Source organism: Daucus carota, chromosome 8 (assembly GCF_001625215.2).
Source record: "Daucus carota subsp. sativus chromosome 8, DH1 v3.0, whole genome shotgun sequence".
Lineage (NCBI taxonomy): Eukaryota > Viridiplantae > Streptophyta > Magnoliopsida > Apiales > Apiaceae > Daucus > Daucus carota.
This window is the reverse complement of record NC_030388.2, coordinates 25,656,146-25,681,563: the sequence shown is the minus strand read 5'-3', so window position 1 is coordinate 25,681,563 and position 25,418 is coordinate 25,656,146. Positions and strand designations below refer to the sequence as shown.

The 25,418-nt window shown below is 35.7% G+C and overlaps 3 protein-coding genes across 3 annotated transcripts; all 3 read left to right on the top strand.

The window, feature by feature from the left end:
- Positions 1 to 174: 174 nt before the first annotated feature.
- On the top strand, positions 175 to 3,687 carry LOC108197049 (long-chain-alcohol oxidase FAO1). Its single transcript, XM_017364527.2, has 3 exons — positions 175 to 516; positions 603 to 875; positions 1,786 to 3,687. The coding sequence occupies exons 1-3, from the start codon at positions 292 to 294 to the stop codon at positions 3,583 to 3,585; spliced, it is 2,298 nt and encodes a 765-aa protein (XP_017220016.1). The 5' UTR covers positions 175 to 291; the 3' UTR covers positions 3,586 to 3,687.
- Positions 3,688 to 5,715: 2,028 nt separating this feature from the next.
- LOC108200066 (transcription factor GTE1) lies at positions 5,716 to 20,501 on the top strand. Its single transcript, XM_017368125.2, has 9 exons — positions 5,716 to 5,874; positions 7,535 to 7,659; positions 8,867 to 9,076; positions 10,021 to 10,098; positions 10,250 to 10,474; positions 10,666 to 10,764; positions 11,386 to 11,444; positions 19,824 to 19,974; positions 20,067 to 20,501. Exons 2-9 carry the CDS (start codon positions 7,537 to 7,539, stop codon positions 20,232 to 20,234), a joined length of 1,113 nt encoding a protein of 370 aa, XP_017223614.1. The 5' UTR covers positions 5,716 to 5,874; positions 7,535 to 7,536; the 3' UTR covers positions 20,235 to 20,501.
- Positions 20,502 to 21,680: 1,179 nt separating this feature from the next.
- Positions 21,681 to 23,458, top strand: LOC108197761 (glycine-rich cell wall structural protein). The gene has a single exon (XM_017365455.2). It carries the CDS (start codon positions 21,809 to 21,811, stop codon positions 23,204 to 23,206), a length of 1,398 nt encoding a protein of 465 aa, XP_017220944.2. The 5' UTR covers positions 21,681 to 21,808; the 3' UTR covers positions 23,207 to 23,458.
- Positions 23,459 to 25,418: the final 1,960 nt, after the last annotated feature.

Here is a 25,418-nt window from a genome sequence, read left to right as displayed (position 1 = left end):
GTTGAGTCAGTTTGACCATAAAAAATCTAAACATGACAAAAGAATCGGGACTAAGGCAGTATATACGTAAGATGCTTCATTATTGAAAAGATGATAATTGGGAGGTAATATGTGTGTATATTGGGCAAAAATCCGTATTAAATTACATGTAGTATACACCCGTTTTGATGTTAGTACAAAACTAACAGGTCAGCCAACTAAAAGGCATTTTCCTCTATAAATACTCTCCTCTTCTGGATTGCCATTTGCAAGATCACAAGTTGGAAGATCACAAAAAGTGAGAGTGAGATAATGGGAAAAGAGTGTCATCCTTTGCTTAAAGGTGGAAGGAGAGAAAGCAAGTACACTCATGGCTTCCCCTCACATGATCTCCAAACTTTAGCCAGCATCTGTGAGGTTTTCCTGCCTCCTCTGCCCAAAAACTCTGTACACTTCTCGTCCAAAAGAGACTCATCTGATCAACACATTCAGTCCTTCCTCGAGTCCTCGGGCTCGGACAATTTCATCCCAGAAGAGGTGACACAGCTCATTTTTTTGATTTTTTCAGACAATTTGAGGTTAGAACTACTTTGCTGAAAACATGTATTATGATCTTCCCGCAGGTTGCTGAAGTACTGATGAAGAAGGCCTTTCTCGAAGCAGTGCTGGTTGTCAGGCTGGTCACAAGGATTCTGTCTACCAGGCTAGGGACTCTGTTACTCTGTGGCTTTTCGTGTGTTGGTGATAAGTGGCCATACGTGAACAAATTCTCCTCTCTTTCGTTGGAAAAAAGAGAGCGAGTTGTGCAGAAATGGTACAAGAATTGGCTTCTCACGCCTATCCGTCTCGGCTTCATCTTCATCAAATTTCTGTGTCTTTTAACGTTCTTCAGTCAGGTAAATCATCTCCTTCTCATGCTTTGATTGCGTGTGCATTTTAGGCTCTTAACTCGCTTTCATTTCTAGTTAACAATTACTCCCTCTGCCCCAACCATTTCCCATCCAATTCTTTACGTTTCAAAACTTACCAAAAATAGTCGAGGAGTCTCACCACTTTTCTTTCTTCCCTTTCAACACAGGGAAGGAGGGAGTATCATGTACCCATACAATTGAGTGTTAAATTGCTTAATTAGGCGTAAAAACTTTAACTGTGACATAATTAATCCGTATATCTAATAATCTTCGCGTTAGGAGAAAACTACTAATTGACTGATTAAATATCAGAATCATGCACAGGTTGCAGAATTCTGGTTGTAGCAGGTTATCTTCTGTTCGTATTTCAGATATTTAGGCAAGCCTAAAGCTAATAATAGTTAAACAGGTTGCCAGACACTTCTATTATTTTTGGACATCACTGTATCAACTCAACAACCAAAAAAAGGACGATATGTTACCATTACAAAGATCAATTATTCACAAAAAGTAGCCATAGATAATTCAATTGTAGCCATAGATAGCAGGTGAAGATAAATGTAGATATTGTTGATTTACAAGCCAAATGGATTGGCTGTCCCCTGACCACCTTTCCCAAATTTTCATATTCTATCGAAAAAAGCTCATGATAGGTGATAAAGACAAAGCATACGATACAATTATGGATGTCCCATAAGATGCAATAGGGTGGGTGGGGGAAAAGAGCTTGCCCTATCCGAGAATTAGGACCAGGTTGGCGTTTTTGTTTGTCATAATCTTCTATATTTGAAATAAATGAAATGCATCCTCATCGTCTGTCCCTGACGTAAAATTCGTCAATATGATCACTGATATATTTTATTAAGTTCTAAATTTTTTTATGAAATGCTGTCAGGCTAATGAAAATTCAGAAAACCCGGCATGGAAAGCCATTGGGTACCATGTGGATGATGTCAATGAAAAATTCTCATCAGAAGAAGAAGAAAAAGAAGAGGAGGAACGACCTCTTGATAAGGGAATGGTGGAAACCATTTATGAGACTGATCTAAGCTTCGTCCATTCCCTTACCGAGAAAGGCCTCACTGTTACTAAAGATCCTGAAAGAGGAGATGTGTACAAGTTAAAATGTGATGTTGTAATTGTAGGGTCTGGTTGTGGTGGAGGTGTAGCAGCTGCAGTGCTAGCAAGTTCAGGTTATAAGGTAGTGGTTCTTGAGAAAGGCAACTATTTTACGAAGACAGACTATTCTTCACTGGAAGGACCATCTATTGCCCAGCTATATGAAAATGGAGGTATTCTTTCCACCGTTGATGGGAAAACAATGGTCATGGCAGGATCGACAGTTGGTGGTGGTTCAGCTGTTAACTGGTCAGCCTGCATCAGAACACCAAAGGATGTGCTCCAGGAATGGGGGAACGACGATAAACTCCCCCTATTTACAAGCCATGAGTATGATTCAGCTATGGATACGGTGAGTAAACGAATAGGAGTTACAGAGAAATGTGTTAAAGAGGGTTTCCAAAATCAAGTTCTTCGGAAAGGGTGTGAACAGCTTGGTCTTAAAGTTGAAGCAGTTTCGAGGAATTCTTCAGAGGATCATTATTGTGGTTCTTGCAATTATGGTTGTAAATCAGGAGATAAGAAAGGGACTGACACGACTTGGCTGGTTGATGCAGTGAATGCTGGCGCAGTTATCATATCAGGATGTAAAGCTGAGAAATTCATAATAGAAAAGAATTTGAGCCTGCATCACGCAAAGAAAAGAAAAAATAAATGCCTAGGAGTGATTGCTCGATTCAATTTGAACGGGGATAGCAACATTCATAAGAAGAGCATACTTCAGATTGAGGCAAAAGCAACCGTCTCTGCTTGTGGAGCGCTCTTGACACCGCCTCTTATGATCTCAAGCGGGTTGAGAAATCAACACATTGGCCGTAACCTTCATCTGCATCCAGTTTTGATGGCATGGGGGTATTTTCCAGAAGAAAGTAGTTCAGGGATTGAAGGACTCCCCTACCAGGGTGGAATTATTACATCGGTCCACAAGGTTGTTGATCCGGAGTCTAAGAATGTCAGAGCTATACTTGAAACTCCAGCACTATTACCCGGGACATTTGCTGCATTATGTCCTTGGGAGTCTGGACTTGATTACAAGACAAGGATGTTGAGGTATGATAGAACATCTCATTTAATTTCAATAGTTAGGGACCGAGGCTCGGGGGAAGTGAAGGTGGAAGGGAGAATAAGTTATAGTATGAGCAGGGAGGACGAGGAAAATTGTAGAGCCGGGCTGAGGGAAGCACTGAGGATTTTGATAGCCGCGGGAGCTACTGAGGTGGGAACTCATCAGAGCGATGGACAGAGATTCAAGTGCAAAGGTACTACTCCAGCTGAGGTAGAAGAATTCCTCCATGAAGTTTCTGCAGCTCCGGGGCCAAAAGCAATGGTAAAAAATTGGACAACTTATTGCACAGCACATCAAATGGGAAGTTGCAGAATGGGGATTGATGACTCTCGAGGCGCGGTTGATGATAATGGGGAGAGCTGGGAAGCACAGGACCTTTTTGTTTGTGATGCTAGTGTTCTACCTAGTGCTGTTGGAGTTAATCCAATGATCACCATCCAAGCAACTGCTTATTGCCTCTCAAACAAGATCACAGAGATTCTAAAGGAAAGGGCATCCCATTCAAGTTAAATTTAAATTCAAATATAATTATTACTCATTTATATCTGTAATCAATGAACATCTCGAGATTTTAGAAGAATGAGTCATGATAACCTTATTGGGTATACTGTATATATGTCTACATATAGTAAGTTACTCGTACACTGGAAATGCAGATCAGATCTGGCTTGCAAAAATTTAATGACCAGTACCATCAGGCAACTAAAATTTTGAACTCAATGTTGATCTCAAAACAAGAAGTCAAATATGTACCAAAAAACTTTGAATACATTTCATCAATATTGCTGTAAGTTGTTGTAGATTATGTAGAGTGTCCAGGTTAGTGGACAGCTCTTAAAAGCCCCGGTAGAATGGTCTAGCCGGCTAGCCCATATGTTGGCCACACTAAAAATTGCCAACTAAACAAATCCTGTTGAAATGGGATTGAATCGAAGCCACAAAATTTAATACTTCTGAGTTCTGAAACGAATTTCATAAATTTTGATTGGATTTATTTTATGAACTCATTTTTGCCAAACTAATCAAATTATACATTCATAAGTTTTTGTTTATATATTTTTGAGTAAATGACAAAATGGTGGCTGTAGTTTCCCGGATTTTACAAAATGTTGGCTGGAGTTAAAAAACTACAGATCGGTGGCTAGACTTTACTTTTCCGTTTTAATAAAGTGGCTGCCGTCAAGGTCCGTTAAATTTAGACCGTTAAGTCCAAAAAAAATAAAAAAAAAAGGGTAAAAGTGGGTTTTAGGATAAAACACAGTAAACTATATTGAATACAATTTCTAGTACTAGCACGGTGATGTTGCCGACCGTCCTGGATGTTGCCGACCGTCCTGGCCGCCGTCTCTGGCACCGTCATTGTTCTTGCTTTAGGCCTCCACAAATTTCACCTACCAACTTTTCTAGAACCAATTATTCCGCTGTTAGTTGTTTATTTGGTTTGTTGGTTACTCAAACCTAACCATACGCCCATACCCCACCCAGAATCCCAGTAGCACCAGCAGCCAATCCATCAATAACACCAGCAGGAACAACTGATTTTGCTCATTTCGTAGCCCGATACATCACTCCAGTCCGTAACCCAGCCACCACACTATTCACCGGTTCATCTATAATGCAAAACAGTACTATCCAACCTCGAAAAAATCAACACCAAAATCTTCATGAAAAAGAAACTCAGGCGAGGTGGATACCTCGTAAAACTTGTGAATTGGGGTGTTGAGGCTCTGGTAGGAGTGGTAGTGACGTGTTGAGGGTTTGTTTTCATTGGGATTTGCTATTGATTTCTAAGAGGGTTTTGAGATCGTAGAAGATGGGGTGGTTTGGATTGTGATGAGAGTGATGGATGACTTTTGAGGATGATTTTACTACTTTACCCTTACTTTTTTTAATTTTTTTTGGAGTTAACGGAGGAAACTAACGGAGTATCACGGCCGCCACCTTATTGAAAGGCGGAAGTGAATTTCACCCACCATTCCGTAGTTTTCGAAGTTCAGCCACCATTCTGCAAAATTTGACAAACTTCGGCCATCACTTTGTCATTTACTCTATATTTTTCAGATTTATTTCAGAGTTAAATATATAATTGGAATATTATCAACATATCTTAATATTGCAGATTTTGAATGCATCTATATCTCTTTATTTATTCTTGATTGACAATAAGTATATTCGTCAGTTTTGTAAATTGGAATTCAATTTCATTTAGTTATCATATTTAATTAGCTTTAAATGAGGTTTTAATGTTTTTTTGTGAAGACATTAAATTGTCAGTTATATTTGTAAGTTTAAAAAATTTTCCTATACTGTATTGTCTTAATAAGTAATTTATAATTATTTTTCTTATTATTAATAGATTATTTTTTTGTTTCAGGCAACGTAATCTTACAAGTTGAGACGTTTCTCTTTTCGGACATTAAGTATCATTATCTAAACTTTCGGAGACATTTTCATGTCTTTCGGTTAGATAATAAGCTTTTTGAATGAAATAAACTCTCGGGAGTATTGCTGTATCTCGTTGCGGGCAAGTGTATTTCTGTTGAAAAAAACATATCTTAATATTTGATTTGTATTTATATTTGTCTTAGAAAAAATTATTTATAAATAATTGGACTTGTCTATGTTTATGCTTCCTACTTATAGTTATACCTGGACTTGTACACACAGTGAGAGAGCCTCATCGTCTCGTCTTGCAACTTACCTAATTTGGCAAATTCAATCAGACTGCCGTCAAGCATCGCTTGATTACCACAACTCATACATACATTGCTTAGTCTTCTTCGTAGTCATATACTTCTGGTAATTGTTTTCCCCTCTTCAATCTCTTGAATTTTTGCATGCATCAATTGTAATTTAATTCCTGTTTGATTCAAACATATAATCGTAAGTTTTTTTTAATCCTTCGGAGTCTCTATTAGGACAGCTAAGATGGCGATCTTGTGATGGTTTTTTTATGTGGAAGTGATAATTTTTGTTTTCATCGATTTGGTAATTTCCGTGAAAGGTAAATAGTAAGCTTAGGTTATTGGATGATTGGTGTAATCTGTATTGTACGTAGATTGTGCAGTTTGAGTGGACGAGAAAAAAGGAGGCTCTAGGATGTTGGTGTTTCTGTGTGAATAAGATTTACGGAACAAATGTGTGTCTGCGGAGAGAGGGGGGTTGGGAGGTTGGGAGAGAGGGGTGATAGAGAGGGAAAGAGGGAAGGAGAGGGAAAGAGGCGGGGAGGGAGGGAGAGAGGGGGAGAGAGAGAGGGAAAGAGGCGGGGAGGGAGGGAGAGAGGGGGAAAGAGTCGGGGAGGGAGAGAGAGAGGGAAAGAGGGGGAGGGGGAGGGATTAGCGGTTTAACAATATGTTTAAAAATTAAATAAATTTGGCAAAGGTGGAAAATGCATGAACGTTAACCTTGGTTTAAAGGAGTTACATCCGAGGTGTAAATATTAAATCTGCCAAGTGCCACATTGATTTAAGCTACACGTGGATGCCTTCTATCTATATATTCAACGTAGTAAAAAGGACAATTCACGTGGCTTTAAAATTTAAAATTGAAAATTGTGAATGAATATGACTTGGCCAATGTTTATTATTTGCATTCTTTTATTTTCTAGTAATTAATTTGAAATTTACTATATCACTGTTCGATTTAAATGGTATTAAATTTAATCCTTGATTTTTTTTAAAAGAAAACATAATGTTGTAGTATTCTATTTCAATTACTGGTGGATCGGCACTGTAGGCAGCTGAAATATCTTTTGGGTTCTACAGACAGTTTAGATTCTACAGGGATGCTGTTGTGGTCCCATTTAAGATCTTTGTTTTTAAGAGTAATAAAATTGTAGCACTTACTATATGTGATGCAAAAGTTTCATTTTGAGTTTAGAGCTCTGCCCATCATTATAGTCTGTGATACAGTACAAAAAAAGAGGGAATCTATTAACCTATTTCCAAGAACTTGCTTGAGAACTTTTTGTGAGTTTCTTTTCTAATATTATACATGGTTGATAAGGAAATGAACTGAATTTTGATTGAAGTTGATGTGTTGGATGTTGACGGGGAAAATCAGATCCTATATTTTTGCTGCATTGTAGCATAGGTAAACGGAGCTGAAATTTAATGATGAATCTGAAAATAAGACTGAACCATTTTGATTTTAGGTGAAGAGAGCTCGTGAGGAAGAGGTGCGAGTAATATCTTTATTCTTTCCTAACGTGTCTGCCACTGGTGTTTGCTGAAGTAACTGCCAAATCAGCTTAATCACCAAGTTTTAATTACCCTAACATATAGTGCTAAACTTTAACATAGTTGGTATGGTTGTTGTTGCAAAACTAACAATAGTGGTTTTAGTGCAAAGAAAGTGAAACTTGATTTTTTTAATCCAAAACATTTTAGTTCATGTTAAAGTGAAGGAAGGGGCCAACAGGCTTTACACATGTTTTTTATACTTCTTAACTTCTTAATAGGGATGGGAATTGTGGATGCATTAATTCCAGAAACAATAGCAGATGCAGAAAATTTGAACGTCAATGGTAGCGATGTGGAGGATATTGGGCAACGTGTTGATGATATGTTCATGAAGGTTGATCAGGTTTGCATCATCATTCATCGATTACAAGTTCTTATAAGTTTGTAAATATTATTCTTACATTCCCTGTTTATGCAAGACTTTGACTGCTGCACACAGTTTAAGGTATATCAGCATGTACCTTACCTTTGCCGTATTTGAGGCTTTGAAGATACTATAGTTGTTAGTTTTAGTTTTTATGGCAGGGAGGTATCTGCATTTGTTGGATGATAACAGATTGTTATTATCTTTCACTGTTTTGTCCCTTGCTAATTACTTTTGTGATTTGTTCTATGTTTAGTAAATTCGTTGTCATATGATGTATCTTTTTGAGAGCTTCCATATTAATAGATCAAGTACTCCCTCCATCCCAAATTAGATGAGCTAGTTGACTTTAGGCACGTAACTTGAGGTGCATTGACCGTCTAGTTCCTAAATTTATTTTTTAATTTTTTTTTTGTAAACGAAAATTTCATATTTAAATTTTTATTTGCAAAAATAAAATTTTAAAAATAAGTAATGTAGCTATGCAGTCAATGGACTTTAAAGTGCGTGCCCAAAGTCAATGAGCTCATCTAATTTGGGATGGAGGGAGTAACATGTAATCTTGGGATTTGTTCTCTTATCCAATTCTCAATTAATTTGTTATGGAATCTGTTTGGCTTAAAAGTGTAAGCTATGGATGACCTATATAGACTGCTCTTGTTTTTCATGCATCATATCTTTTATTATTATTATTATTATTAAAATTTCTTTCCTAATGCTGTATTAAAATTCAGATTTTAGAAAAAAAGATTTAAGCAATTTTTCAATATAGTTATACACTTAGCTTATGTATCATTATCTCTGAAAATCAGTTACCAACCCATAATAGGACCAGCAGACTGGGTCTTATATATGTCTGCTAGGGCTCATCGAACTTAAAGACATGCTGAAGATGAATTTAATTGTTTTTTCTTTTTAACTATTCTGTATTATACTTTGTCGTTTGATGCTAGTTCATGATTTTAGGTATACCAATGTACAGTTTAATATTTAATAGTTTATACATTTATAATACACTTTTCTCATTGTCTGCTGGATATATAGCCTACTATAATTAAAACGAGTTGAGAAAATACCGTTCCAATTGCCTGCACGATGATAGTCTCTAGATACGTTGTGTCAATTAACTTGCTGCAAGTATAAACTATATCTTATGGCTAAAAATGCCTTATCTTATTTATCGCAGCTTGAGCAAACACTTAACAAAGTAGAGCAATTTTACTCAAGTAAAAAGCAACTACATACTTCTAAAGGTAGTTCAATTCCGAAGGAAAAGGACAAGGATAAGCATCTCGCTAGCTTCAGAAAGAGGCAACTGGATGCATCGCGTAGGGAGTCAGCTGCCACTAAGAGAATGCAAGAGCTTATGCGCCAGTTTGGCACAATTATAAGACAGGCAAGTAGTGGTCATTAGCAAGTTTCTCTTGAAATACGCGAATTCCGTAAGAATTTCACCCTGACATTATCTTTCATATACGTACTCTGTTATTAAAATATAGAAATTCCTATTTTTTGTACTCTGAAGCATAAAGAATGGGTAAGGTTTGTCTTCATTTGTTCGTTTTTATATTAAAATAAGAGTAAAATATTTGGGCATTACATAATTTGGAATGGTCGAATTGCATAAAATTACATTAGAATAAGGCAGTCAGAGAGACATAACACACATTGCTGCTTTTGTACTATATATAGGTTGGTTCACTAAGTTGCTGTTTAAGAAAGGACGGTATTATGTTGGCCTCAAAAACTACTTGTTTCTGGGGTGACTCGCTATGCATTGAAATGATGAAAGCAACAAGTTAAGTGGTCAGACAACTAAAATACGTTCTTAATGTTCCAGTGTAGTCAATAAAAGGGGCATATTGAAGATGATAACTTGTACAAAATCAGGTTGATGTTTATGTGGTCTGTACATATATACACGGTATATTTAATGATAATACATTAGAACATATTGACTTTTGTATTCCATGTTTTACTAAATTAATACAAGTACATTTAGTTTTAACTAATATGATCAAGAAATATCATAAATCTTGTTGTTTCCTTTTATCTGTACAAAGGGGCTTTTATAAGTGAAGATTATTTAGATTTCGTAAATGATGAAGTATATGACTTGATACTGGTCTCGGTTTAACTAGGTGGTTATGATATCTATTGTATGCGCTGATTATATGAAAGGTTTAAAGATTGGGAACAAATAAGTGGACTTGTATCTATGAGCTGAAGCTTCTTTATAACTCTATTATATTGTTATGAAGAGTTTAAACAGATTATGTGTGTGGATCAGTATCCAAAATATGAAAAAGGTTATTTGACATGCCTTGTTTTACTTCTCAGATTACTCAGCACAAATGGGCAGGGCCATTTATGCAACCTGTAGATGTTGTAGGTCTTGGTTTGCACGACTACTATGATGTAAACCTTTTTTTCCTTTTACTCCTATTCTGGTTGTCCGTTATTTGAACGTGCCAGTAGTCACACTACCTATCTGTACCCACTAATTAGCTTTCCATAATTCTTTCATCACTAGTTGTTTAGATAGTGTGTTTTTGATACTTTATACTAGGTGATTGAAAAGCCGATGGACTTCAGTACAATCAAAAACAAAATGGAGGCTAAGGATTGCAGTGTATATAAAAGCGTCAGAGAAATATATGCAGATGTGAGATTGATATTTAAGAATGCAATGAAATATAATGATGAAAGGGAGGATGTTCACGTAATGGCAAAAACTTTGCTGGGAAAAGTTGATGAGAAATGGTTGCAACTTTTGCCAAAAGTAGATGAAGAGGTAAACATTTTCTCTCAGATGATTAAGATTTCAGCTTTGTCCTCTTGGAGTATTACCATGTTTTTATTTATTTATCAAGATTTTAGATCTCTTCTTTTAGATGGTTAGAAGGTGTGTTTTAAGTATCTGGTTTTTTAAGTTTTTTAATTTTAATTGTAAGATCTTTTTTAATTTGTAACTATGACTTATAGGAGAAAAATCGAAAAGAGGAAGAAGCAGAGGCTCAGATAGATATGCAGCTAGCTCAGGAAGCTACTCATGCCAGGATCTCAAAGGATCTAAACATTGAGGTAAACTAATATGTGGTCATCTAGGAAGCACGGACACGGCAAAAAGGCTGCCGTATGCGTGTCGGACACGGCTGATACGGGGACACGGCACCGACACGGCTGAGTACGTATCCGATACGCCATGTGGCGTGTCGGAACGCAAATGCAGCCGACATGCAACCAAAACCTCTGCCCAACTTTAAAAAAGGCCCAGTAATGTTTATAGCCTAATACCAGACGTCTTTTATATGTATACAGATTCTATATGTATATAATTATTTAGCTATCTCTCCCATGTTTTTCATCATGTAATCTGATATACATACGCAAAAGCCTATATATAAATACATTCTTTATATCTATTTGCTAAAGATCACTTGATTATATAAATATACGAGTGGGACAATGAGTTCAAGTGTGAAGTTGTTTAATATTCAACATATATAAATTATATATTTTATAAATACTATTTATTTTTTGCCGTGTCCCGTATCCAGGACTCTTTGCTAATTGGCGAATCCCCGTATCCCGTGTCCTGTGTCCCGTGTCGCCGTACCCGAGTCAGTGCTTCCTAGCTGGTCATAAACTTGCACATACCACAATAACTTTTGGATGTGCAACTCATATAAATATTCTTTCTAGCTGGAAAAGGTTGATAGGGATCTGGAAGAACTAAGAGATATGGTGCTTCAAAAGTGCAGGTTTATTCTTGCACTTTTTAATTTTCAACTACTTCCGACTCAGCTTTATAGACAACTCTAGTTATATCTGTGTCTCATTGATTTCATTTGTGTTATAAAAATCAAAGGAAAAGGTCTTATGAGTTCTCCCAGTGAATATGACCTGAATTAGTGGCTAGGATGGCCTGTTTTAGAATTAGGATCTTCTACAGCAGCTTTTCCGGGGTTTTCAGAAGCTGATTATGAGTTGTACATTTGGCCTAGTGAATACGGACCTGAATTAGTGGTTAGAATGGCTTATGTAGAATTAGGATCTTCTACAGCAGCTTTTCCGGGGTTTCCAGAAGCTGATATGGTCTAGAGAACCCTTTCTACCAGTTTGTCCTTCAAACCGACTTTGCACCTAAATCTGCCGTCTCATTTTAGATCAGTAATAAAATCTGCTGTCTTCTTTTGGATCAATATCCAAATCTGCCTTGAATCTTAAGAGTTTACTAGATATATGCACTGTACTGACCCAAAACTTTATACATATTGAACATAAACAAAATATGTTTGTATTATATCCTATCCTATGTATAATTAGATTAAGGCAGTTAACATGGTTGGTCGTCAGGGACAAAACTGTCATATTAAATATTGCTCGAAAATAAACTGAACAGAGTTCGATCCCCCCAAATTACAAAAAAGTAACTCGTTATAATTGTTATATAAGAAAACTCAAAGTTAGTATTAGAATTGTATTCAAAAAAATAATATTAATAGAATTAGTAAAAAGTTATCAAAGTAAAACAAAATTATAAAATAATATGTTAAAAGCTACCTGTGCTTTGGACGGGATATAAGCTAGTATAGTTTAATACAAGCATATATCAAGTAGATATGATATTTATACTGGGTGGAATAAGGATCATCTTAGAACCCACCTTGCTCCAGTACTATACACCCAGGGGCCAGGGACAGATCCAGCAGGGTCCCTGCCCCACAGCATTAAAATCTGAGCTAGGGAAGTAAATATGTGGTATATTACTGATATATTGGCTGGTGTTTATTGTTTGCTTGTAAATGAGACATGGTTATTCATATTCATTGCTGCTTTAGCTTTGTTATTGTTTAAATAGTCGTGTCCAAGTACCTCTTGACAGTCTAATACCCTAATCTAATGTGCTGCTTTTTTCACTACCCTTCCTTGATAAGTATCAGTATATTAGCACTAGTTGCCACCTTGGATTTTTATTGGGTAGAAATTTTGTGTTCTGGTAAATTGCTGTAGCTTAAACAAATATTATTAAAAATGAGCTGGTCGCATTCCGGTGGCTGAACTTTACACTGAGTCTTAGAAAGAGAGAGAAAGTCTTAAATTTGCATTTCAGGGGCCACCCTGCATTTTAAATGGTAATGAAGTGTCTGACAGCAGGGTGGGCTGACATATTTTGAATATCTAATTATTGCGGTGGCTAGCTGACTTACACAATCTATTTATATACATATTACATATCTGTTGACTCTGTACCCATCTCTACCATATTGATGGGGGACCCTAATTCTTGGATACAAAATTAAAGATATTTGAATTATGGGCTTTTATGTTTTTGACTAAATTTATCAAACTGATACTGTCAAACATAAGTACTGACTACTGATTACAATTACAATTGTAACCAATAGGCTTCAACAAGCAACCTATAAATACATTATCTATGTACAACAACAGAAATGCAGGTACTTGAAGTAAAAAAATTATGTCGAGCAGGGTATGTCTACAAATAAACCTTTAAATTCAAACATACAAATTACTTCTGACCTCAATATGCTCAATATTTTACAAATAACTATGAACTCTTGCTATTTCTCAATATCATGAATTCTGTAAGCCGTGTCTCAAGATCATGAATTCTGTAAGTTGTGGTTGCTCCTTCCTCCCTCTCATTTCTAGGCATACAAGCAACTGCATCTAAAACCTCGTATTGAAATTTTTTGATTAACACATTTGTATATATCATATATGCCAAATGCATGCTTCTCGAATGGTGACGGGGACCTCAATGCAGGTTGCTTGTTCCATGTATCAGAATCTGCCTTAGATTCCTCTTCATACCTGTCCTGTAAAATGGTTTCATACTGTCTTAAAAAAAATCGAGAAGCATAAACTAGAGGGATCTCCTGCGAAAAGAAAATAGACCGTGTACTACTACAAACAAACAAGTAAACAGGACCTACTAGCAGTCAACCAACAAATAAAAGATAGTTAGCGTGAAGAACTAATACAAAGTCAAAATTAAAGTACGATTTTTTTTGGCAGCTTGTTGGAAGCGTCTACGAAGCTAGCTTTCTCACGGATGAGCCTTTTAATAATCCGCTTAAGCTGATTTATTGGATTTTGCATTAAAGTTCCTTTCAAAAGTCTCATTGATCTTTAAATCTTTTGCGGTATTACTTGTATTTGACTTCTGTGAGAATATTCGACTCTTGTGAGAACATATTTTGCTTAACAATTCTTGGACATTAGGAGTCGAGGATAGTTTTTCAAGGTACACTCGAAGATCTCCCCATCTCCTACAATTAGAAGCAAACTGGAGATAATCATTTATCAAACTATTATCTACATAGATAGATATCAGGTTACACAATGACACAATAGGGATGGATTATTATACATATTTAGTTATTCAATGAGAAAATATCTGGTTACACAAACTTACCTAGTAAATTATCATTCGAACTATCGTACGTGTATGTATTCGGAAAAATTGATGTGTTTGGCTGAAAGATGAAAACACATACGAATGTAAGGAATTAATTAGCTAATGATCAATTTGAGATAGTTGGATTATGATAACTATGATGATGTAACTAAAACACATGCAGAAACAATAAACTTTACATGATGGAACTTACAAGATTTTTTCGAATTGATAGGGTGAATCATCTAACAATAGTGTGTTGGATTCATTAAGATCTCCGATAACCTTTTCAAAGCTCAAGATCCTCTCAGATTTTTTTATTTCCTTTAGGAACACAGGTCTATCTTTATTTTTCGGGACTTTGACACCTGTATTAGTACAATGTTTTATATCCCGCACAAACAATTTGCAACATATATTCGGGATGATAAATCTGAATAGCTAAAGACCAAAAATCTGAATAGCTAGGAGAAACGAACTCTAATGATTAGTTGAACTCACAAATATCTTGAAAAAAATTGGAGATGTAAACAACCTACTCATTGAAAAGCCAACTTTGACTTCTAATTATTTTCGAAAACAGAGTCAAGAACCGGATCTAAATTAACCATACAGTAATGTTATAAAAAATTTAAAAAGTTAAATATGGAGGTGTATATTCCATATAATGATATTCAAATTACAAGAAAAGGGTGGACACATACTTTAATCTCGATGACCATATGCCTCCGTTAAATCTCTCATAGCAGAATTCTAGAAAATCGTCAACGTGAGGCCTTTTATAAACTAACAAAAAAGGGTGGCTAAGTTAAAATTAGCATATCAAAAAGTGGAATTAACTTGATTACAAAACTTTTAATATAATTTTTACATGTTTTATGGCTAATTGTAATTATCTTGTATTTGCTTAGATGGAAGTGAGGACCTCACTATATATTCTAAAACGATATCAGCAAGAAGGCCATTTACATCTAGGATAAGAGTTTTTTTTGTGAAATAGCTTGAATCATCAACAAACTCTAACCGCTTCTTTTTCTGTTATTATTTTACTTGATTTTTCCTGAACAGAGCAATGATCCTGAACATCAGGGATTAAACACTTAACAGATACAAAGAATTCATAACATGATATCCGTGTGTTCATTAATACTATATATAAATGAAGTAGGGCAATGAATTTATCACATGATATCATGTAAAAAAAATTGTCCTACTTCATATATATATAATATTAATGAACACAAGGGTATCATGTGATAAATTCTTTGTACCTGTTAAGTGTTTCATGTCTGGTCTTCAGGATCATTGCTCTGTTCAGAAAAAATCAAGTAAAATAATATCAGAGAAAGAAGCGGTCAGAGTTTGTTGATGATTCAAGCTATTTCACAAAAAAAAACTCTTATCCTTGATGTAAATGGCCTTTTTGTTGATATCATCTTAGAAAATATAGTTAGGTCCTCACTTCTATCTAAGCAATACAAGATAATTAGCCATAAAACAAGGTAAAATTTATATGATTTTTTTTAATAAAGTCAAATCAACCTTTTGATCTGGTATTTCTAACTTAACTACCCTTTTTTGTTAGTTTTTAAGAGACCTCATGTTGATGATTTTCTAGAATTTCGTTATGAGAGATTTAATGCAGGCGTATGGTCATTGAGATTAAAGTATGTGTTTTCTTGTAATTTGGATATTTTTGTGTCTCTATGGAATATACACCTCCGTATTTAACTTTGTAAATTTTTTACAGCATCATTGTATGATTAATTCAGACCCGATTCTTGACTATGTTTTCGAAAATAATTAAAAGTCAAAGTTGGCTTTTCAATGAGTAGGTTGTTTACGTTTCCAATTTTTTTCAAAGATTTGTCATCTCAAGTAAGCACTAGAGTTTGTTTCTCCCTATTCAGATGTTTGATCTTTAGCTATTTCAGATTTATCATCCCGAATATATGTTGATAATTGTTTATGCATGATGTAAAACATTATACGAATATAGGTGTCAAAGTCCCGGGGAATAAAGATAAACCTGTGTTCCTAATGGAAATAAAAAAAACTTTGGGAGGATTCTGAGTTTAGAAAAAGGTTATTGGAGATCTTAATGAATCCAACACACTATTGTTAGATGATTCACCCTATAAATCCAAAAAAATCCTGTAAGTTCTGTCATGTAGAGTTTATTGTTTTTTTCTTGCATGTTGTGTTTTAGTTACGTCATCGTAGTCGCCGTAATCCAACTATTTTAAATTGATCATTAGCTAATTAATTCCTTATATTCGTATGTGTTTTCATCTTTCAGCCAAACACATCAATTTTTCCGGATAAATATAAGTACGATAGTTCGGATGATAATTTACTAGGTAAGTTTGTGTAACCAGATATTTTCTCACGGAATGACCAAATATGTCTATTTTCTTTTCGCTGCCTCTAGATCATGTTTTTTTTTTTTTTTTCAAAGACAATATGAAACCATTTTACGATACATAGAACAAGCAACGTGCATTGAGGTCCCATCACCATTCGAGATGCATCTAGCATATATACACACGTGTTATTCAATAAATTTCAATATGAGGTTTTGCTGCAGTTGCTTGTATGCCTAGAAATGAGAGGAAGAAGCAACCACAACTTACAAAATTCATGATTTTGAGAAACAACAAGGATTCATAGTTACTTGTTACGAGTTGAGGTATGAAGTAATGTCAGGCTTTTAATCCACTGCAGAAGGGAGGTTGAATACAGTGATAACAATTAAATCAAATTATAACACAATTGAATCAAAATAGTCTTTATATTAACTGATAAATACTGTGTACATTGAATAAGAACTACTATTTCAAAGGATGAACAGATATATTGAGAGCTGTCATGTTACGAATGATAACTATGTAAATCAACACATAAATCTGATTTGTGCTTATATAATGTACAGCTACCCTATCAATTTCAAATCTGATATATACATGAATAAGCATTACAACACATATCCTATAATTAATAGTTATCGAAGTCCCGAAACCGACATGTCTCTTCAAACACAATCAATCAGCTTCTGAAAACCAGTTTTGACAGACTCTGATAAGAATAATCTCTGATGGCAAACTCTGATGTAGTTAGCAGCTGTTAAACACGGATCACAGAATAAACTTTGTTCTTCATCTTCCGAGAAAACTCCGATATCATCAAATATACATATAATAATCTCCCCCAACTATATGTACAAGTTTCTTATTTGATGATGTCAAAAAACAAAAATCTAAATGCAGAGTTTAATAATAACAATGAATACATATGTACAGTTATCAGACTTCTAGTCGGTGTCAATCTCCAGATGTCCAGGTTCTTTGCCAATAAAATCTAACAAGATTTTTCTTTCAGTAGAAGCAAAAATCTGAACCATCTATTTTTTTTATCTCCTTGCTCTGGATCAACATCACTAGTTTGATATATGGCAGCCCCTAGATCATTTCATTAGTAAATCGTGGAGCTTATTTGTCATTTCATTAGATTTTAATATTATTGATATATTTTCTTATATACCATAAGTAATTCGGGCTGGCTCAGGTTAGGGTGTATTTAATACACCTGCTTGTGGTTGACAGTTGTACCAGAGTTACTTTTCATTCCTTCAAACTTTACTAATTCTTTCTTTTTCACCACCTTCCAGCACTTTGACGTTTACTTTTCTAATTTTTATATATTTAACTTCCACATTTAGTCTTACTTATTTTTATGAAAAACATGTAGAGTAAAACATTTATTTTAATATAATAGTCTATACCCAATCCTTGCATTTTTTTTATAACTAAAAAATAACAAATATGTGTATAAAAAATATAAATTGATTTCATCCCACAAATAATAACGAGGCCCCCTTGCATGCACACTAATTTTCTAACTAAATTAGCCTTCTAATTAAAATTAGCCAGTTTGATATTTAATAATAAATTGATGAATTTTTATTCTTTTAATAATATCAAAAAATATAAATGATAAAATTATAATCATTTATATTTTTTAATACTAATTTTAGTTAGAAAATGGGTCTCGCTTTATTTGTGGGATGAAATCAATTTATATTTTTTATAGACATACTTGTTTATTTTCCAGTTATAAAAAATGCAAGAATGGGGTATAGATTATTATACTAAAATAAATCTTTTATTCTGCATGCTTTTTTATAAAACTTAATAAAATTAAATGTGGTGGGTAAAAAAATAAAAATTAGAAAAGTAACCATCAAAGTGAAGTGTTGGAAGGTGATGAAAAAGAAAATAGTAATTAGTAGAGTTTGAACGAATGAAAAGTAACTATAGTACAACTGTCAACCACAAACAGTTGTATTAAATACACCTTAACCTGTGAGGGCACAGGTTAGCCAGCCCGTAAGTAATTATTGTAAAACTAATTTAATATCATTGATATTGGTTCCATTCAGAAATCACCATCACCCCTCCATTTGACTTTTGGATCCACCATTGTCTAAACCATACATTGCCATGACCTGAAATATAATTCCAATAGCCTCCTATGCGGAGTGGTAGCATTTGCTAACAACACGAGGCCAAGCGAGACTAAGCTGAGTTAGGAGCCTTGTTGAAGTGAGGAGTGCATATGTAGCTGAATGTGAAATATGTAACGTATGCGAATTTTTTGTTTATATATAGGCAATTGCTTAAAATACAAACCAAAATTAAAATGAAAACTACAAACTTATCTAAACTCTTAGATAAATCTAATCTAATGGCCTGGTCCCTAGAAGTCACTGTACACAAAGATACACCGTCCCACATATGATCCCCTCCGTTTCTAATATGATTTTTCCTTTCCATCGGTGAGTTTTTTTTTTTTTTTTTGAAATTTGACTTTATTGTAATTTTCTTCATCTCTTAAGGATCAATTTGCATACTATATGTGCTATATTTCGATGTGATTTGGAAATGTTTTATTTTAGTTTTTATTTAAGGATGTTTGTACTGGAGTAGGACTGTATACAACTTAAATATTAAGTATTTATTTTTTTACGGACACATTCGTATTGACTGGAATGAGGCAAGTAATCGTCAGCAATTTCTAATTTTAGAAAAACCTCGAGATGAAACAGCCGAAAGAGAAGGCTAATAAAACAGCATAAGAAGAAGAAGAAGACAAGTTAGGTGAGTGACTCACTTCTCTCGCCTTTGCCTCCGCACCACCTCCCAGGATCAGGCGCGTGCCTGTTGAGCCTCACCTTACGCAAGGGGAAATTCAAGTGCTACAGAAAAATGTACTTTTGCCTAGGTCAAAGTCTAGGCTCACCTCTACAACTATGAGCCCCACTAATGGCCTTCAGACTGACATTTGCATGTTCTATGAATCTTAAACTTTTCTACCGTTTATTAGAAATCACTTGGGCTTATCAAGTGACCCAGTACTTTTGCTGGAGTAATAACCTTTACAATAATACTGTAGGCATCATGAACCTGTTTGCAATATATATGGTTCTCACTAATTTTGTAAGCCTATATATCCTTTTAGGGAAGGCTCATTTAATGTTTAATCATTTGAAATCATTTGTCACCAGTTGTAATTGTAATTCAAAATTCACTGGCTGTAGTTATCTTTGGACAGGCTTTAGTGACCATTGATCATCGATTTGGAAGTATTCTGTGTGATCTATCATATACTTATTTAGCATACTGGCTGCAACCAAGCTTAATTTATACGACGTTTACAGGAGAATGTCAACTGAAGAGAAAAAGAAGCTCAGTACAGCTCTGACAAGTTTATCACCTGAAGATCTTGACAATGCACTACTAATTGTTTCGCATGATTACCCAAACTTCCATGCAACTAGTCGAGAGGTGGACCTTGACATTGATTCCCTGGTAATCTTTTCTTTGGTTTAATGGTTTGATGTTATAAAACTATTTTAAGCACGTTTATAGAGCTGTGTTGCTGATTGTCTATTTTTATGCAGAGTGAGTCCACATTATTGAAATTAAAGTTTTTCGTGAAGGGTGCTATGCAGTTTCACGGTAAGAGTTCAGCAAGCATGGGCGGCAACAACTCCCACCAAAACAACAATAACAAACGGAAGATATATGATGCTCTTGCCAAGTCATCCCAAAAAAGAAGCAAGAAATGAACACATAGTTCATGATGATAGGATTTATGAACCTCATATACTTTATAGTTGCAACTCCTCCTGAGGATTTGGTTGTGTCAGTTTCAGCAAATTGGTTTCTCATATTGGCAGAAATACAGGTTTGAGGCAGAATCTAGTTTCTACATGTTGGATTATATAATCTGATTCGTAGTTAATCTGCCCCGACTCTTGTTGTATAATTGTGATATAACTTTCAGTCTTTCACCATGATATACGAACATTAGATGATGGGATCTTCTTATACAACTGTCGTTAGCCTGATCAGATGCACTTCTCTTGAGGGAGCTTATAATTTCAGTTCATTTGGAAAGATCACGTCTTTTTAACTGTCGGCTGTCGCCGGCAAAAACGATATGCACTAGATATCTTTATTTCGAGTAAAATTATATTAGTACTTGCATAGAGGTCACAGTGCTTATATATGGAGTAAATAATTGTGTTATTTTTTTTTCTGAAACAAACTATGTTAATAACGCTATACATTTATACGATTAATTTGAGTAATATTTCTTTTTCAAAACTACTTATATCCAAGGATCATTAATTATGATAGTGATTTGCACACCCTCTTTTCACGTTTAATGTATCTTCCTCACACATAAATATATCAATCAGTTTTCTACAAGTGTATAGCAGATAGTTAACCGACCAATTAATATGTAGCAAGTCGTAGCAAATATTAATTATATGTTATTTAAGGTTCTAATCAAAGCACCAAGTTGAATTGATACCTTTTAGAAACGACCTCTTCTTGGTTATATTTGTGTAAAATAGGTTTAGAAAAGCATCTCACTCAACAATTGTACATGGCCTTGTACATATATTTTTTCTTCCTATAATTATTGTCTTGTAGCCACCTTAATGAACAATTGATGGTTGACATATCAACAATGTCTAGTGCATTCACGTAAACATTAAATTCAAATCTACCATGCACATGGTTACAACTTACAACCCCCCAGTAATTTTTTTTTCTTTATCTATTAGATAGATCTTGATCTCTTTATCTAACAAGCTTATAAACTGTACATATACACAAGCTGAGAATATAATTATATAAATATTATTGTGATGTTAAGTAGCTAGCTATATACATGCATGATAAACCTTTATTAATTATACAAATATGTTACTGCCTCATTATTACATTAATTTTGAAACACCTGATGAACTGAAAGAATAATATCTCACTGTTACAGTATATCTTGTCACTTAAATTTTTCAGTAACTTTTTCGGTTAAAAAAATTTAGAAACTAGACTGAATGCTCAGAGTCAGTGTACTTTTGGAAGGTACATTATATTTAGGCACAATTACTTAAGTTGTGTAGATGCTGTTGATTACCAGTAAAACAGGCCAGTGTGGTACTTAGTGATGCCATGTGAAAGCAAATGGTGGTAATATATGCTCCATAACAGAGGTGCAGTAGTTTTAGCATTCATTGTCATTGTGGATAGCAGTTAGTTGTTGAAAGTATTTATTGCATGTAACATGATTTAGAATAGACCAATCGGATATTTAGGATTTTCTAGCCTCTATATATAGACACCGGTGATGGCTGTAAATTCAATATCAGTGTGTAGTTCACTCAGTTCGAGGTTGATACTGACGTTAAAGATGGGTCGTGTTGGTTTTATGAGAGTGAGTGTCTTGACTTTGCTTTGTCTTCATGTTCTTGTAGTGAGTCATGTAGTTTTTGCTAGGGATGTGAGGGCTGATGGTGTTGAGGAAGAAAAGAACTTGAGTGTTGGCAAGGGAGGTGGTTTTGGTGGAGGATTTGGAGGTGGTAGTGGAGGCGGATTTGGAGGTGGTTTTGGGGGTGGAGGGGGAATCAGTGGCGGATTTGGAGGTGGAGGTGGAGGAGGTGGTGGAAGCGGTGGCGGATTTGGAGGGGGAAGTGGTGGTGGATTTGGAGGTGGAAGTGGTGGAGGATTTGGTGGTGGCACTGGAAAGGGTGGAGGGATTGGGGGTGGAGAAGGTGGTGGTGTGGGTGGAGGAATTGGTAAGGGTGGTGGTGTAGGTGGAGGAATAGGTAAAGGTGGCGGTGTAGGTGGAGGAATAGGAAAAGGTGGCGGTGTAGGTGGAGGAGTTGGTAAGGGTGGCGGTGTAGGTGGAGGAGTTGGTAAGGGTGGGGGACTTGGGGGTGGTGTAGGAGGAGGTATCGGAAAAGGTGGTGGTGGAGGAGTCGGGGGCGGAACAGGGAAAGGTGGAGGAGTTGGTGGTGGCATTGGAGGAGGAGGCGGGAAAGGTGGTGGCATTGGAGGAGGCGGTGGAAAAGGTGGTGGTATTGGAGGAGGAGTGGGTGGTGGGCATGGAAAGGGTGGTGGTTTAGGTGGTGGTATTGGTAAAGGAGGAGGTAGCGGAGGAGGGTTTGGTAAAGGTGGTGGTGGTGGAGGAGGTAGTGGCAAGGGTGGTGGTGTTGGTGGAGGATATGGCAAGGGTGGTGGTGTAGGTGGAGGGACCGGAAAAGGAGGTGCCATTGGCGGAGGGATTGGAAAAGGTGGTGGTGTAGGGGGAGGTGTTGGCGGAGGGAGTGGAAAAGGAGGTGGTGTTGGTGGAGGGATTGGAAAAGGAGGTGGTGTTGGGGGAGGGATTGGAAAAGGAGGTGGTGTTGGTGGAGGGATTGGAAAAGGTGGTGGTCTTGGTGGAGGTGCTGGCGGAGGAGGTGGCATTGGAGGTGGTATTGGTAAAGGTGGAGGGATTGGCGGGGGCACAGGCAATGGTGGGGGAGCTGGTGGAGGATTTGGTAAGGGTGGTGGTTTTGGAGGAGGTGTAGGCAAAGGTGGCGGCATTGGGGGTGGAGGAGGTTTCGGTAAAGGTGGTGGAATTGGAGGAGGAATAGGCGGAGGTGCAGGAGGTGGCTTTGGGGGTGGTTTTGGTGGCGGTGCAGGTGGTGGTGGTGGTGGAGGCGGTGCAGGTGGTGGCGGCGGAGGCATTGGCGGACACAACTGATAAATATTAGTTCCTGTTGCATGGCTCTGAGATGCTAGAAAAACAAGTGCATGTGTTTCTGATGAAATCAAATATCTAAGGAGTCTCACTAGTGAAATATGAGTGCTATCTGTCTCAGTTGTATTGCTAGCTTCTGTTATTAACATCTGCAATAAAGTCTAGACAAAAATGTACTTAGTGATATGGAAGCTTTTGTATCGAAACTTTTACATTGGAGATAGGACCTATATAATGAGACTCGTAATTAATTAATCCCATTAATTTTATACATTAGTGATAAAAATGAGCAAGGCACCCAACTTTCCTGCTACAAATTTTGAATTTGTTAGGAAAGGAACAAGGATTCTCATATTAATTACCCTTCTCACAAATGTATGTGTATTATTTATTTCACGAATAGAAATATGAGAATAAATTTAAGAGCTGTTATTTTAACCCCTGCTAATAGAGTTTTTTGAAATTGTTTTGTGAATTAAAATTTTGACAGTATATTTATTTATATTTTCTGAACAGTACTTTTTATATAGTTAAAATACTTAAATATGCTAAGAATTAAAATGATTTTTAGAAAAACACAGGGACTACATTTCGTTTTTGAGAATTAATCTCGGCTGCAAATAGATGTTAGAGTTTTCCCATTAATATTTTATATAATATTTAAGTCAAACTAGGAGGCCATTAGAGATTCTCTTATCTCGTATTTTAAATATTTTTCTTTCCTCCGCATAAAGTAAGAAAAAATTATTTTAAATTATTCATGCAATAAATATAACGAATTTTTGACTTATACACTGTTCAGATAAAAACTAGTAAAATAATGATAATATTGAAAAAGTACCTTTTAGAATGATCACATCTATTTTTGTAGAATCAAATTTCAGAAATCAAAGTATGAATTAAAAAAGTTAGGACTCTGACCTTCTCAATTCTGGTTTATAAAGTCAGAAGTTAGATTATATATTTATAACATAAACAATATGAATAAGTGGATTCTATTTATAATTCGATATTGACTCTCTAAAAATGAGTTTATGAAAACATACGGAGGTATTTTCTGCCAATATCAAACTACTAATAGCATTCACATCCGGATCCCAATCCCGAATCCTAAAAAGTTACTAAAAATAGTAATCACTCAAAACAATTTACAAAGTTTTAAAAATTTCTTCCATCCCATTCCCCATATTCAATCCCTATTCCCCATAAAAGTATAAGATAACACATGAAATTAATAAAATAATAATGAAATGATATTGTAATGGAAGATGAATAGTGTATGAGGGATGAATAGTGTAACCCCAAATATGGGGATTTATTTCTAATCCTCAAAACCAAATTCTATTTTAGGGTTCCGGATGTAGAGTACATTTTTGTAAAAGTTAGTAGATTTCTTTAAACAGTCTTTCTAATGTGTGCCCAAAGGCACACAATAATCACTAAATTCTATAAAAAAAAATGGCCTATTCTGATTGGTGGAGTTGATGTGAATGTAGGGGGGCCATTATCATTTATTATTCATCCACCAATCAGAATAAGCTATTTTTATTGGAGTTAGGGACTATTATATAGAAAATCCCTTCTTTAAATTATGAGATTGGGGTTGGTTTTGAGGAATGAGATGAGAATGCTCTAGACCATATATTAAACTGACAACATATGTAAAATACCTAATTATCTTAAAATTTTGCCGAGACAAACCCAGCTCCGCACTGTTTATGTTGTTTTTGTTGGAAAAAAAATAACTGTGAATATCACAGCAACAATGTGTAGAGCAGTTATATTATATAAGCAAGAACAGGCAAACAAAATCACAACTATATAGCATGCACGAAGATCATATACACAATTAATCAGCGACTGATAATTAACAAGAAAAGACAAGAAAGGCGTACCTTACACCGACGCTCGAAAAAGAGCACTGAACAGCTAAGTCACCTAGCCCTTAGACCGTCGCTCGAAAAAGAGCACTGAACAGCTGAGTCACCTAGCCCTTCGATGAAGACTAGGCTGTTCTTGAAGTGATTATTGCCCCACTCCGCTGTGATGGGTGTCTCAATATCGCTCCCAGGATAAAACAGCACAGACCGAACCGCTCACAGACACGGAAACGATCAACAACGACTAGCACCTCAATTCGCCCAAAAAATCTATGCAACTCATATACGTTTGCAAGATAGGCACTTAGAGATCCTACTTAGAAAATTCTCAATTT

Coding starts and splice junctions, on each gene's coding strand:
- LOC108197049 (XM_017364527.2), top strand. CDS start 292: ATGGGAAAAGAGTGTCATCCTTTGCTTAAAGGTGGAAGGAGAGAAAGC. Junction 517..602: donor ACAATTTCATCCCAGAAGAG/GTGACACAGCTC, acceptor ATCTTCCCGCAG/GTTGCTGAAGTACTGATGAA. Junction 876..1,785: donor TTTTAACGTTCTTCAGTCAG/GTAAATCATCTC, acceptor AAATGCTGTCAG/GCTAATGAAAATTCAGAAAA.
- LOC108200066 (XM_017368125.2), top strand. CDS start 7,537: ATGGGAATTGTGGATGCATTAATTCCAGAAACAATAGCAGATGCAGAA. Junction 10,099..10,249: donor GTTTGCACGACTACTATGAT/GTAAACCTTTTT, acceptor ACTTTATACTAG/GTGATTGAAAAGCCGATGGA. Junction 10,765..11,385: donor CAAAGGATCTAAACATTGAG/GTAAACTAATAT, acceptor TATTCTTTCTAG/CTGGAAAAGGTTGATAGGGA.
- LOC108197761 (XM_017365455.2), top strand. CDS start 21,809: ATGGCTGTAAATTCAATATCAGTGTGTAGTTCACTCAGTTCGAGGTTG.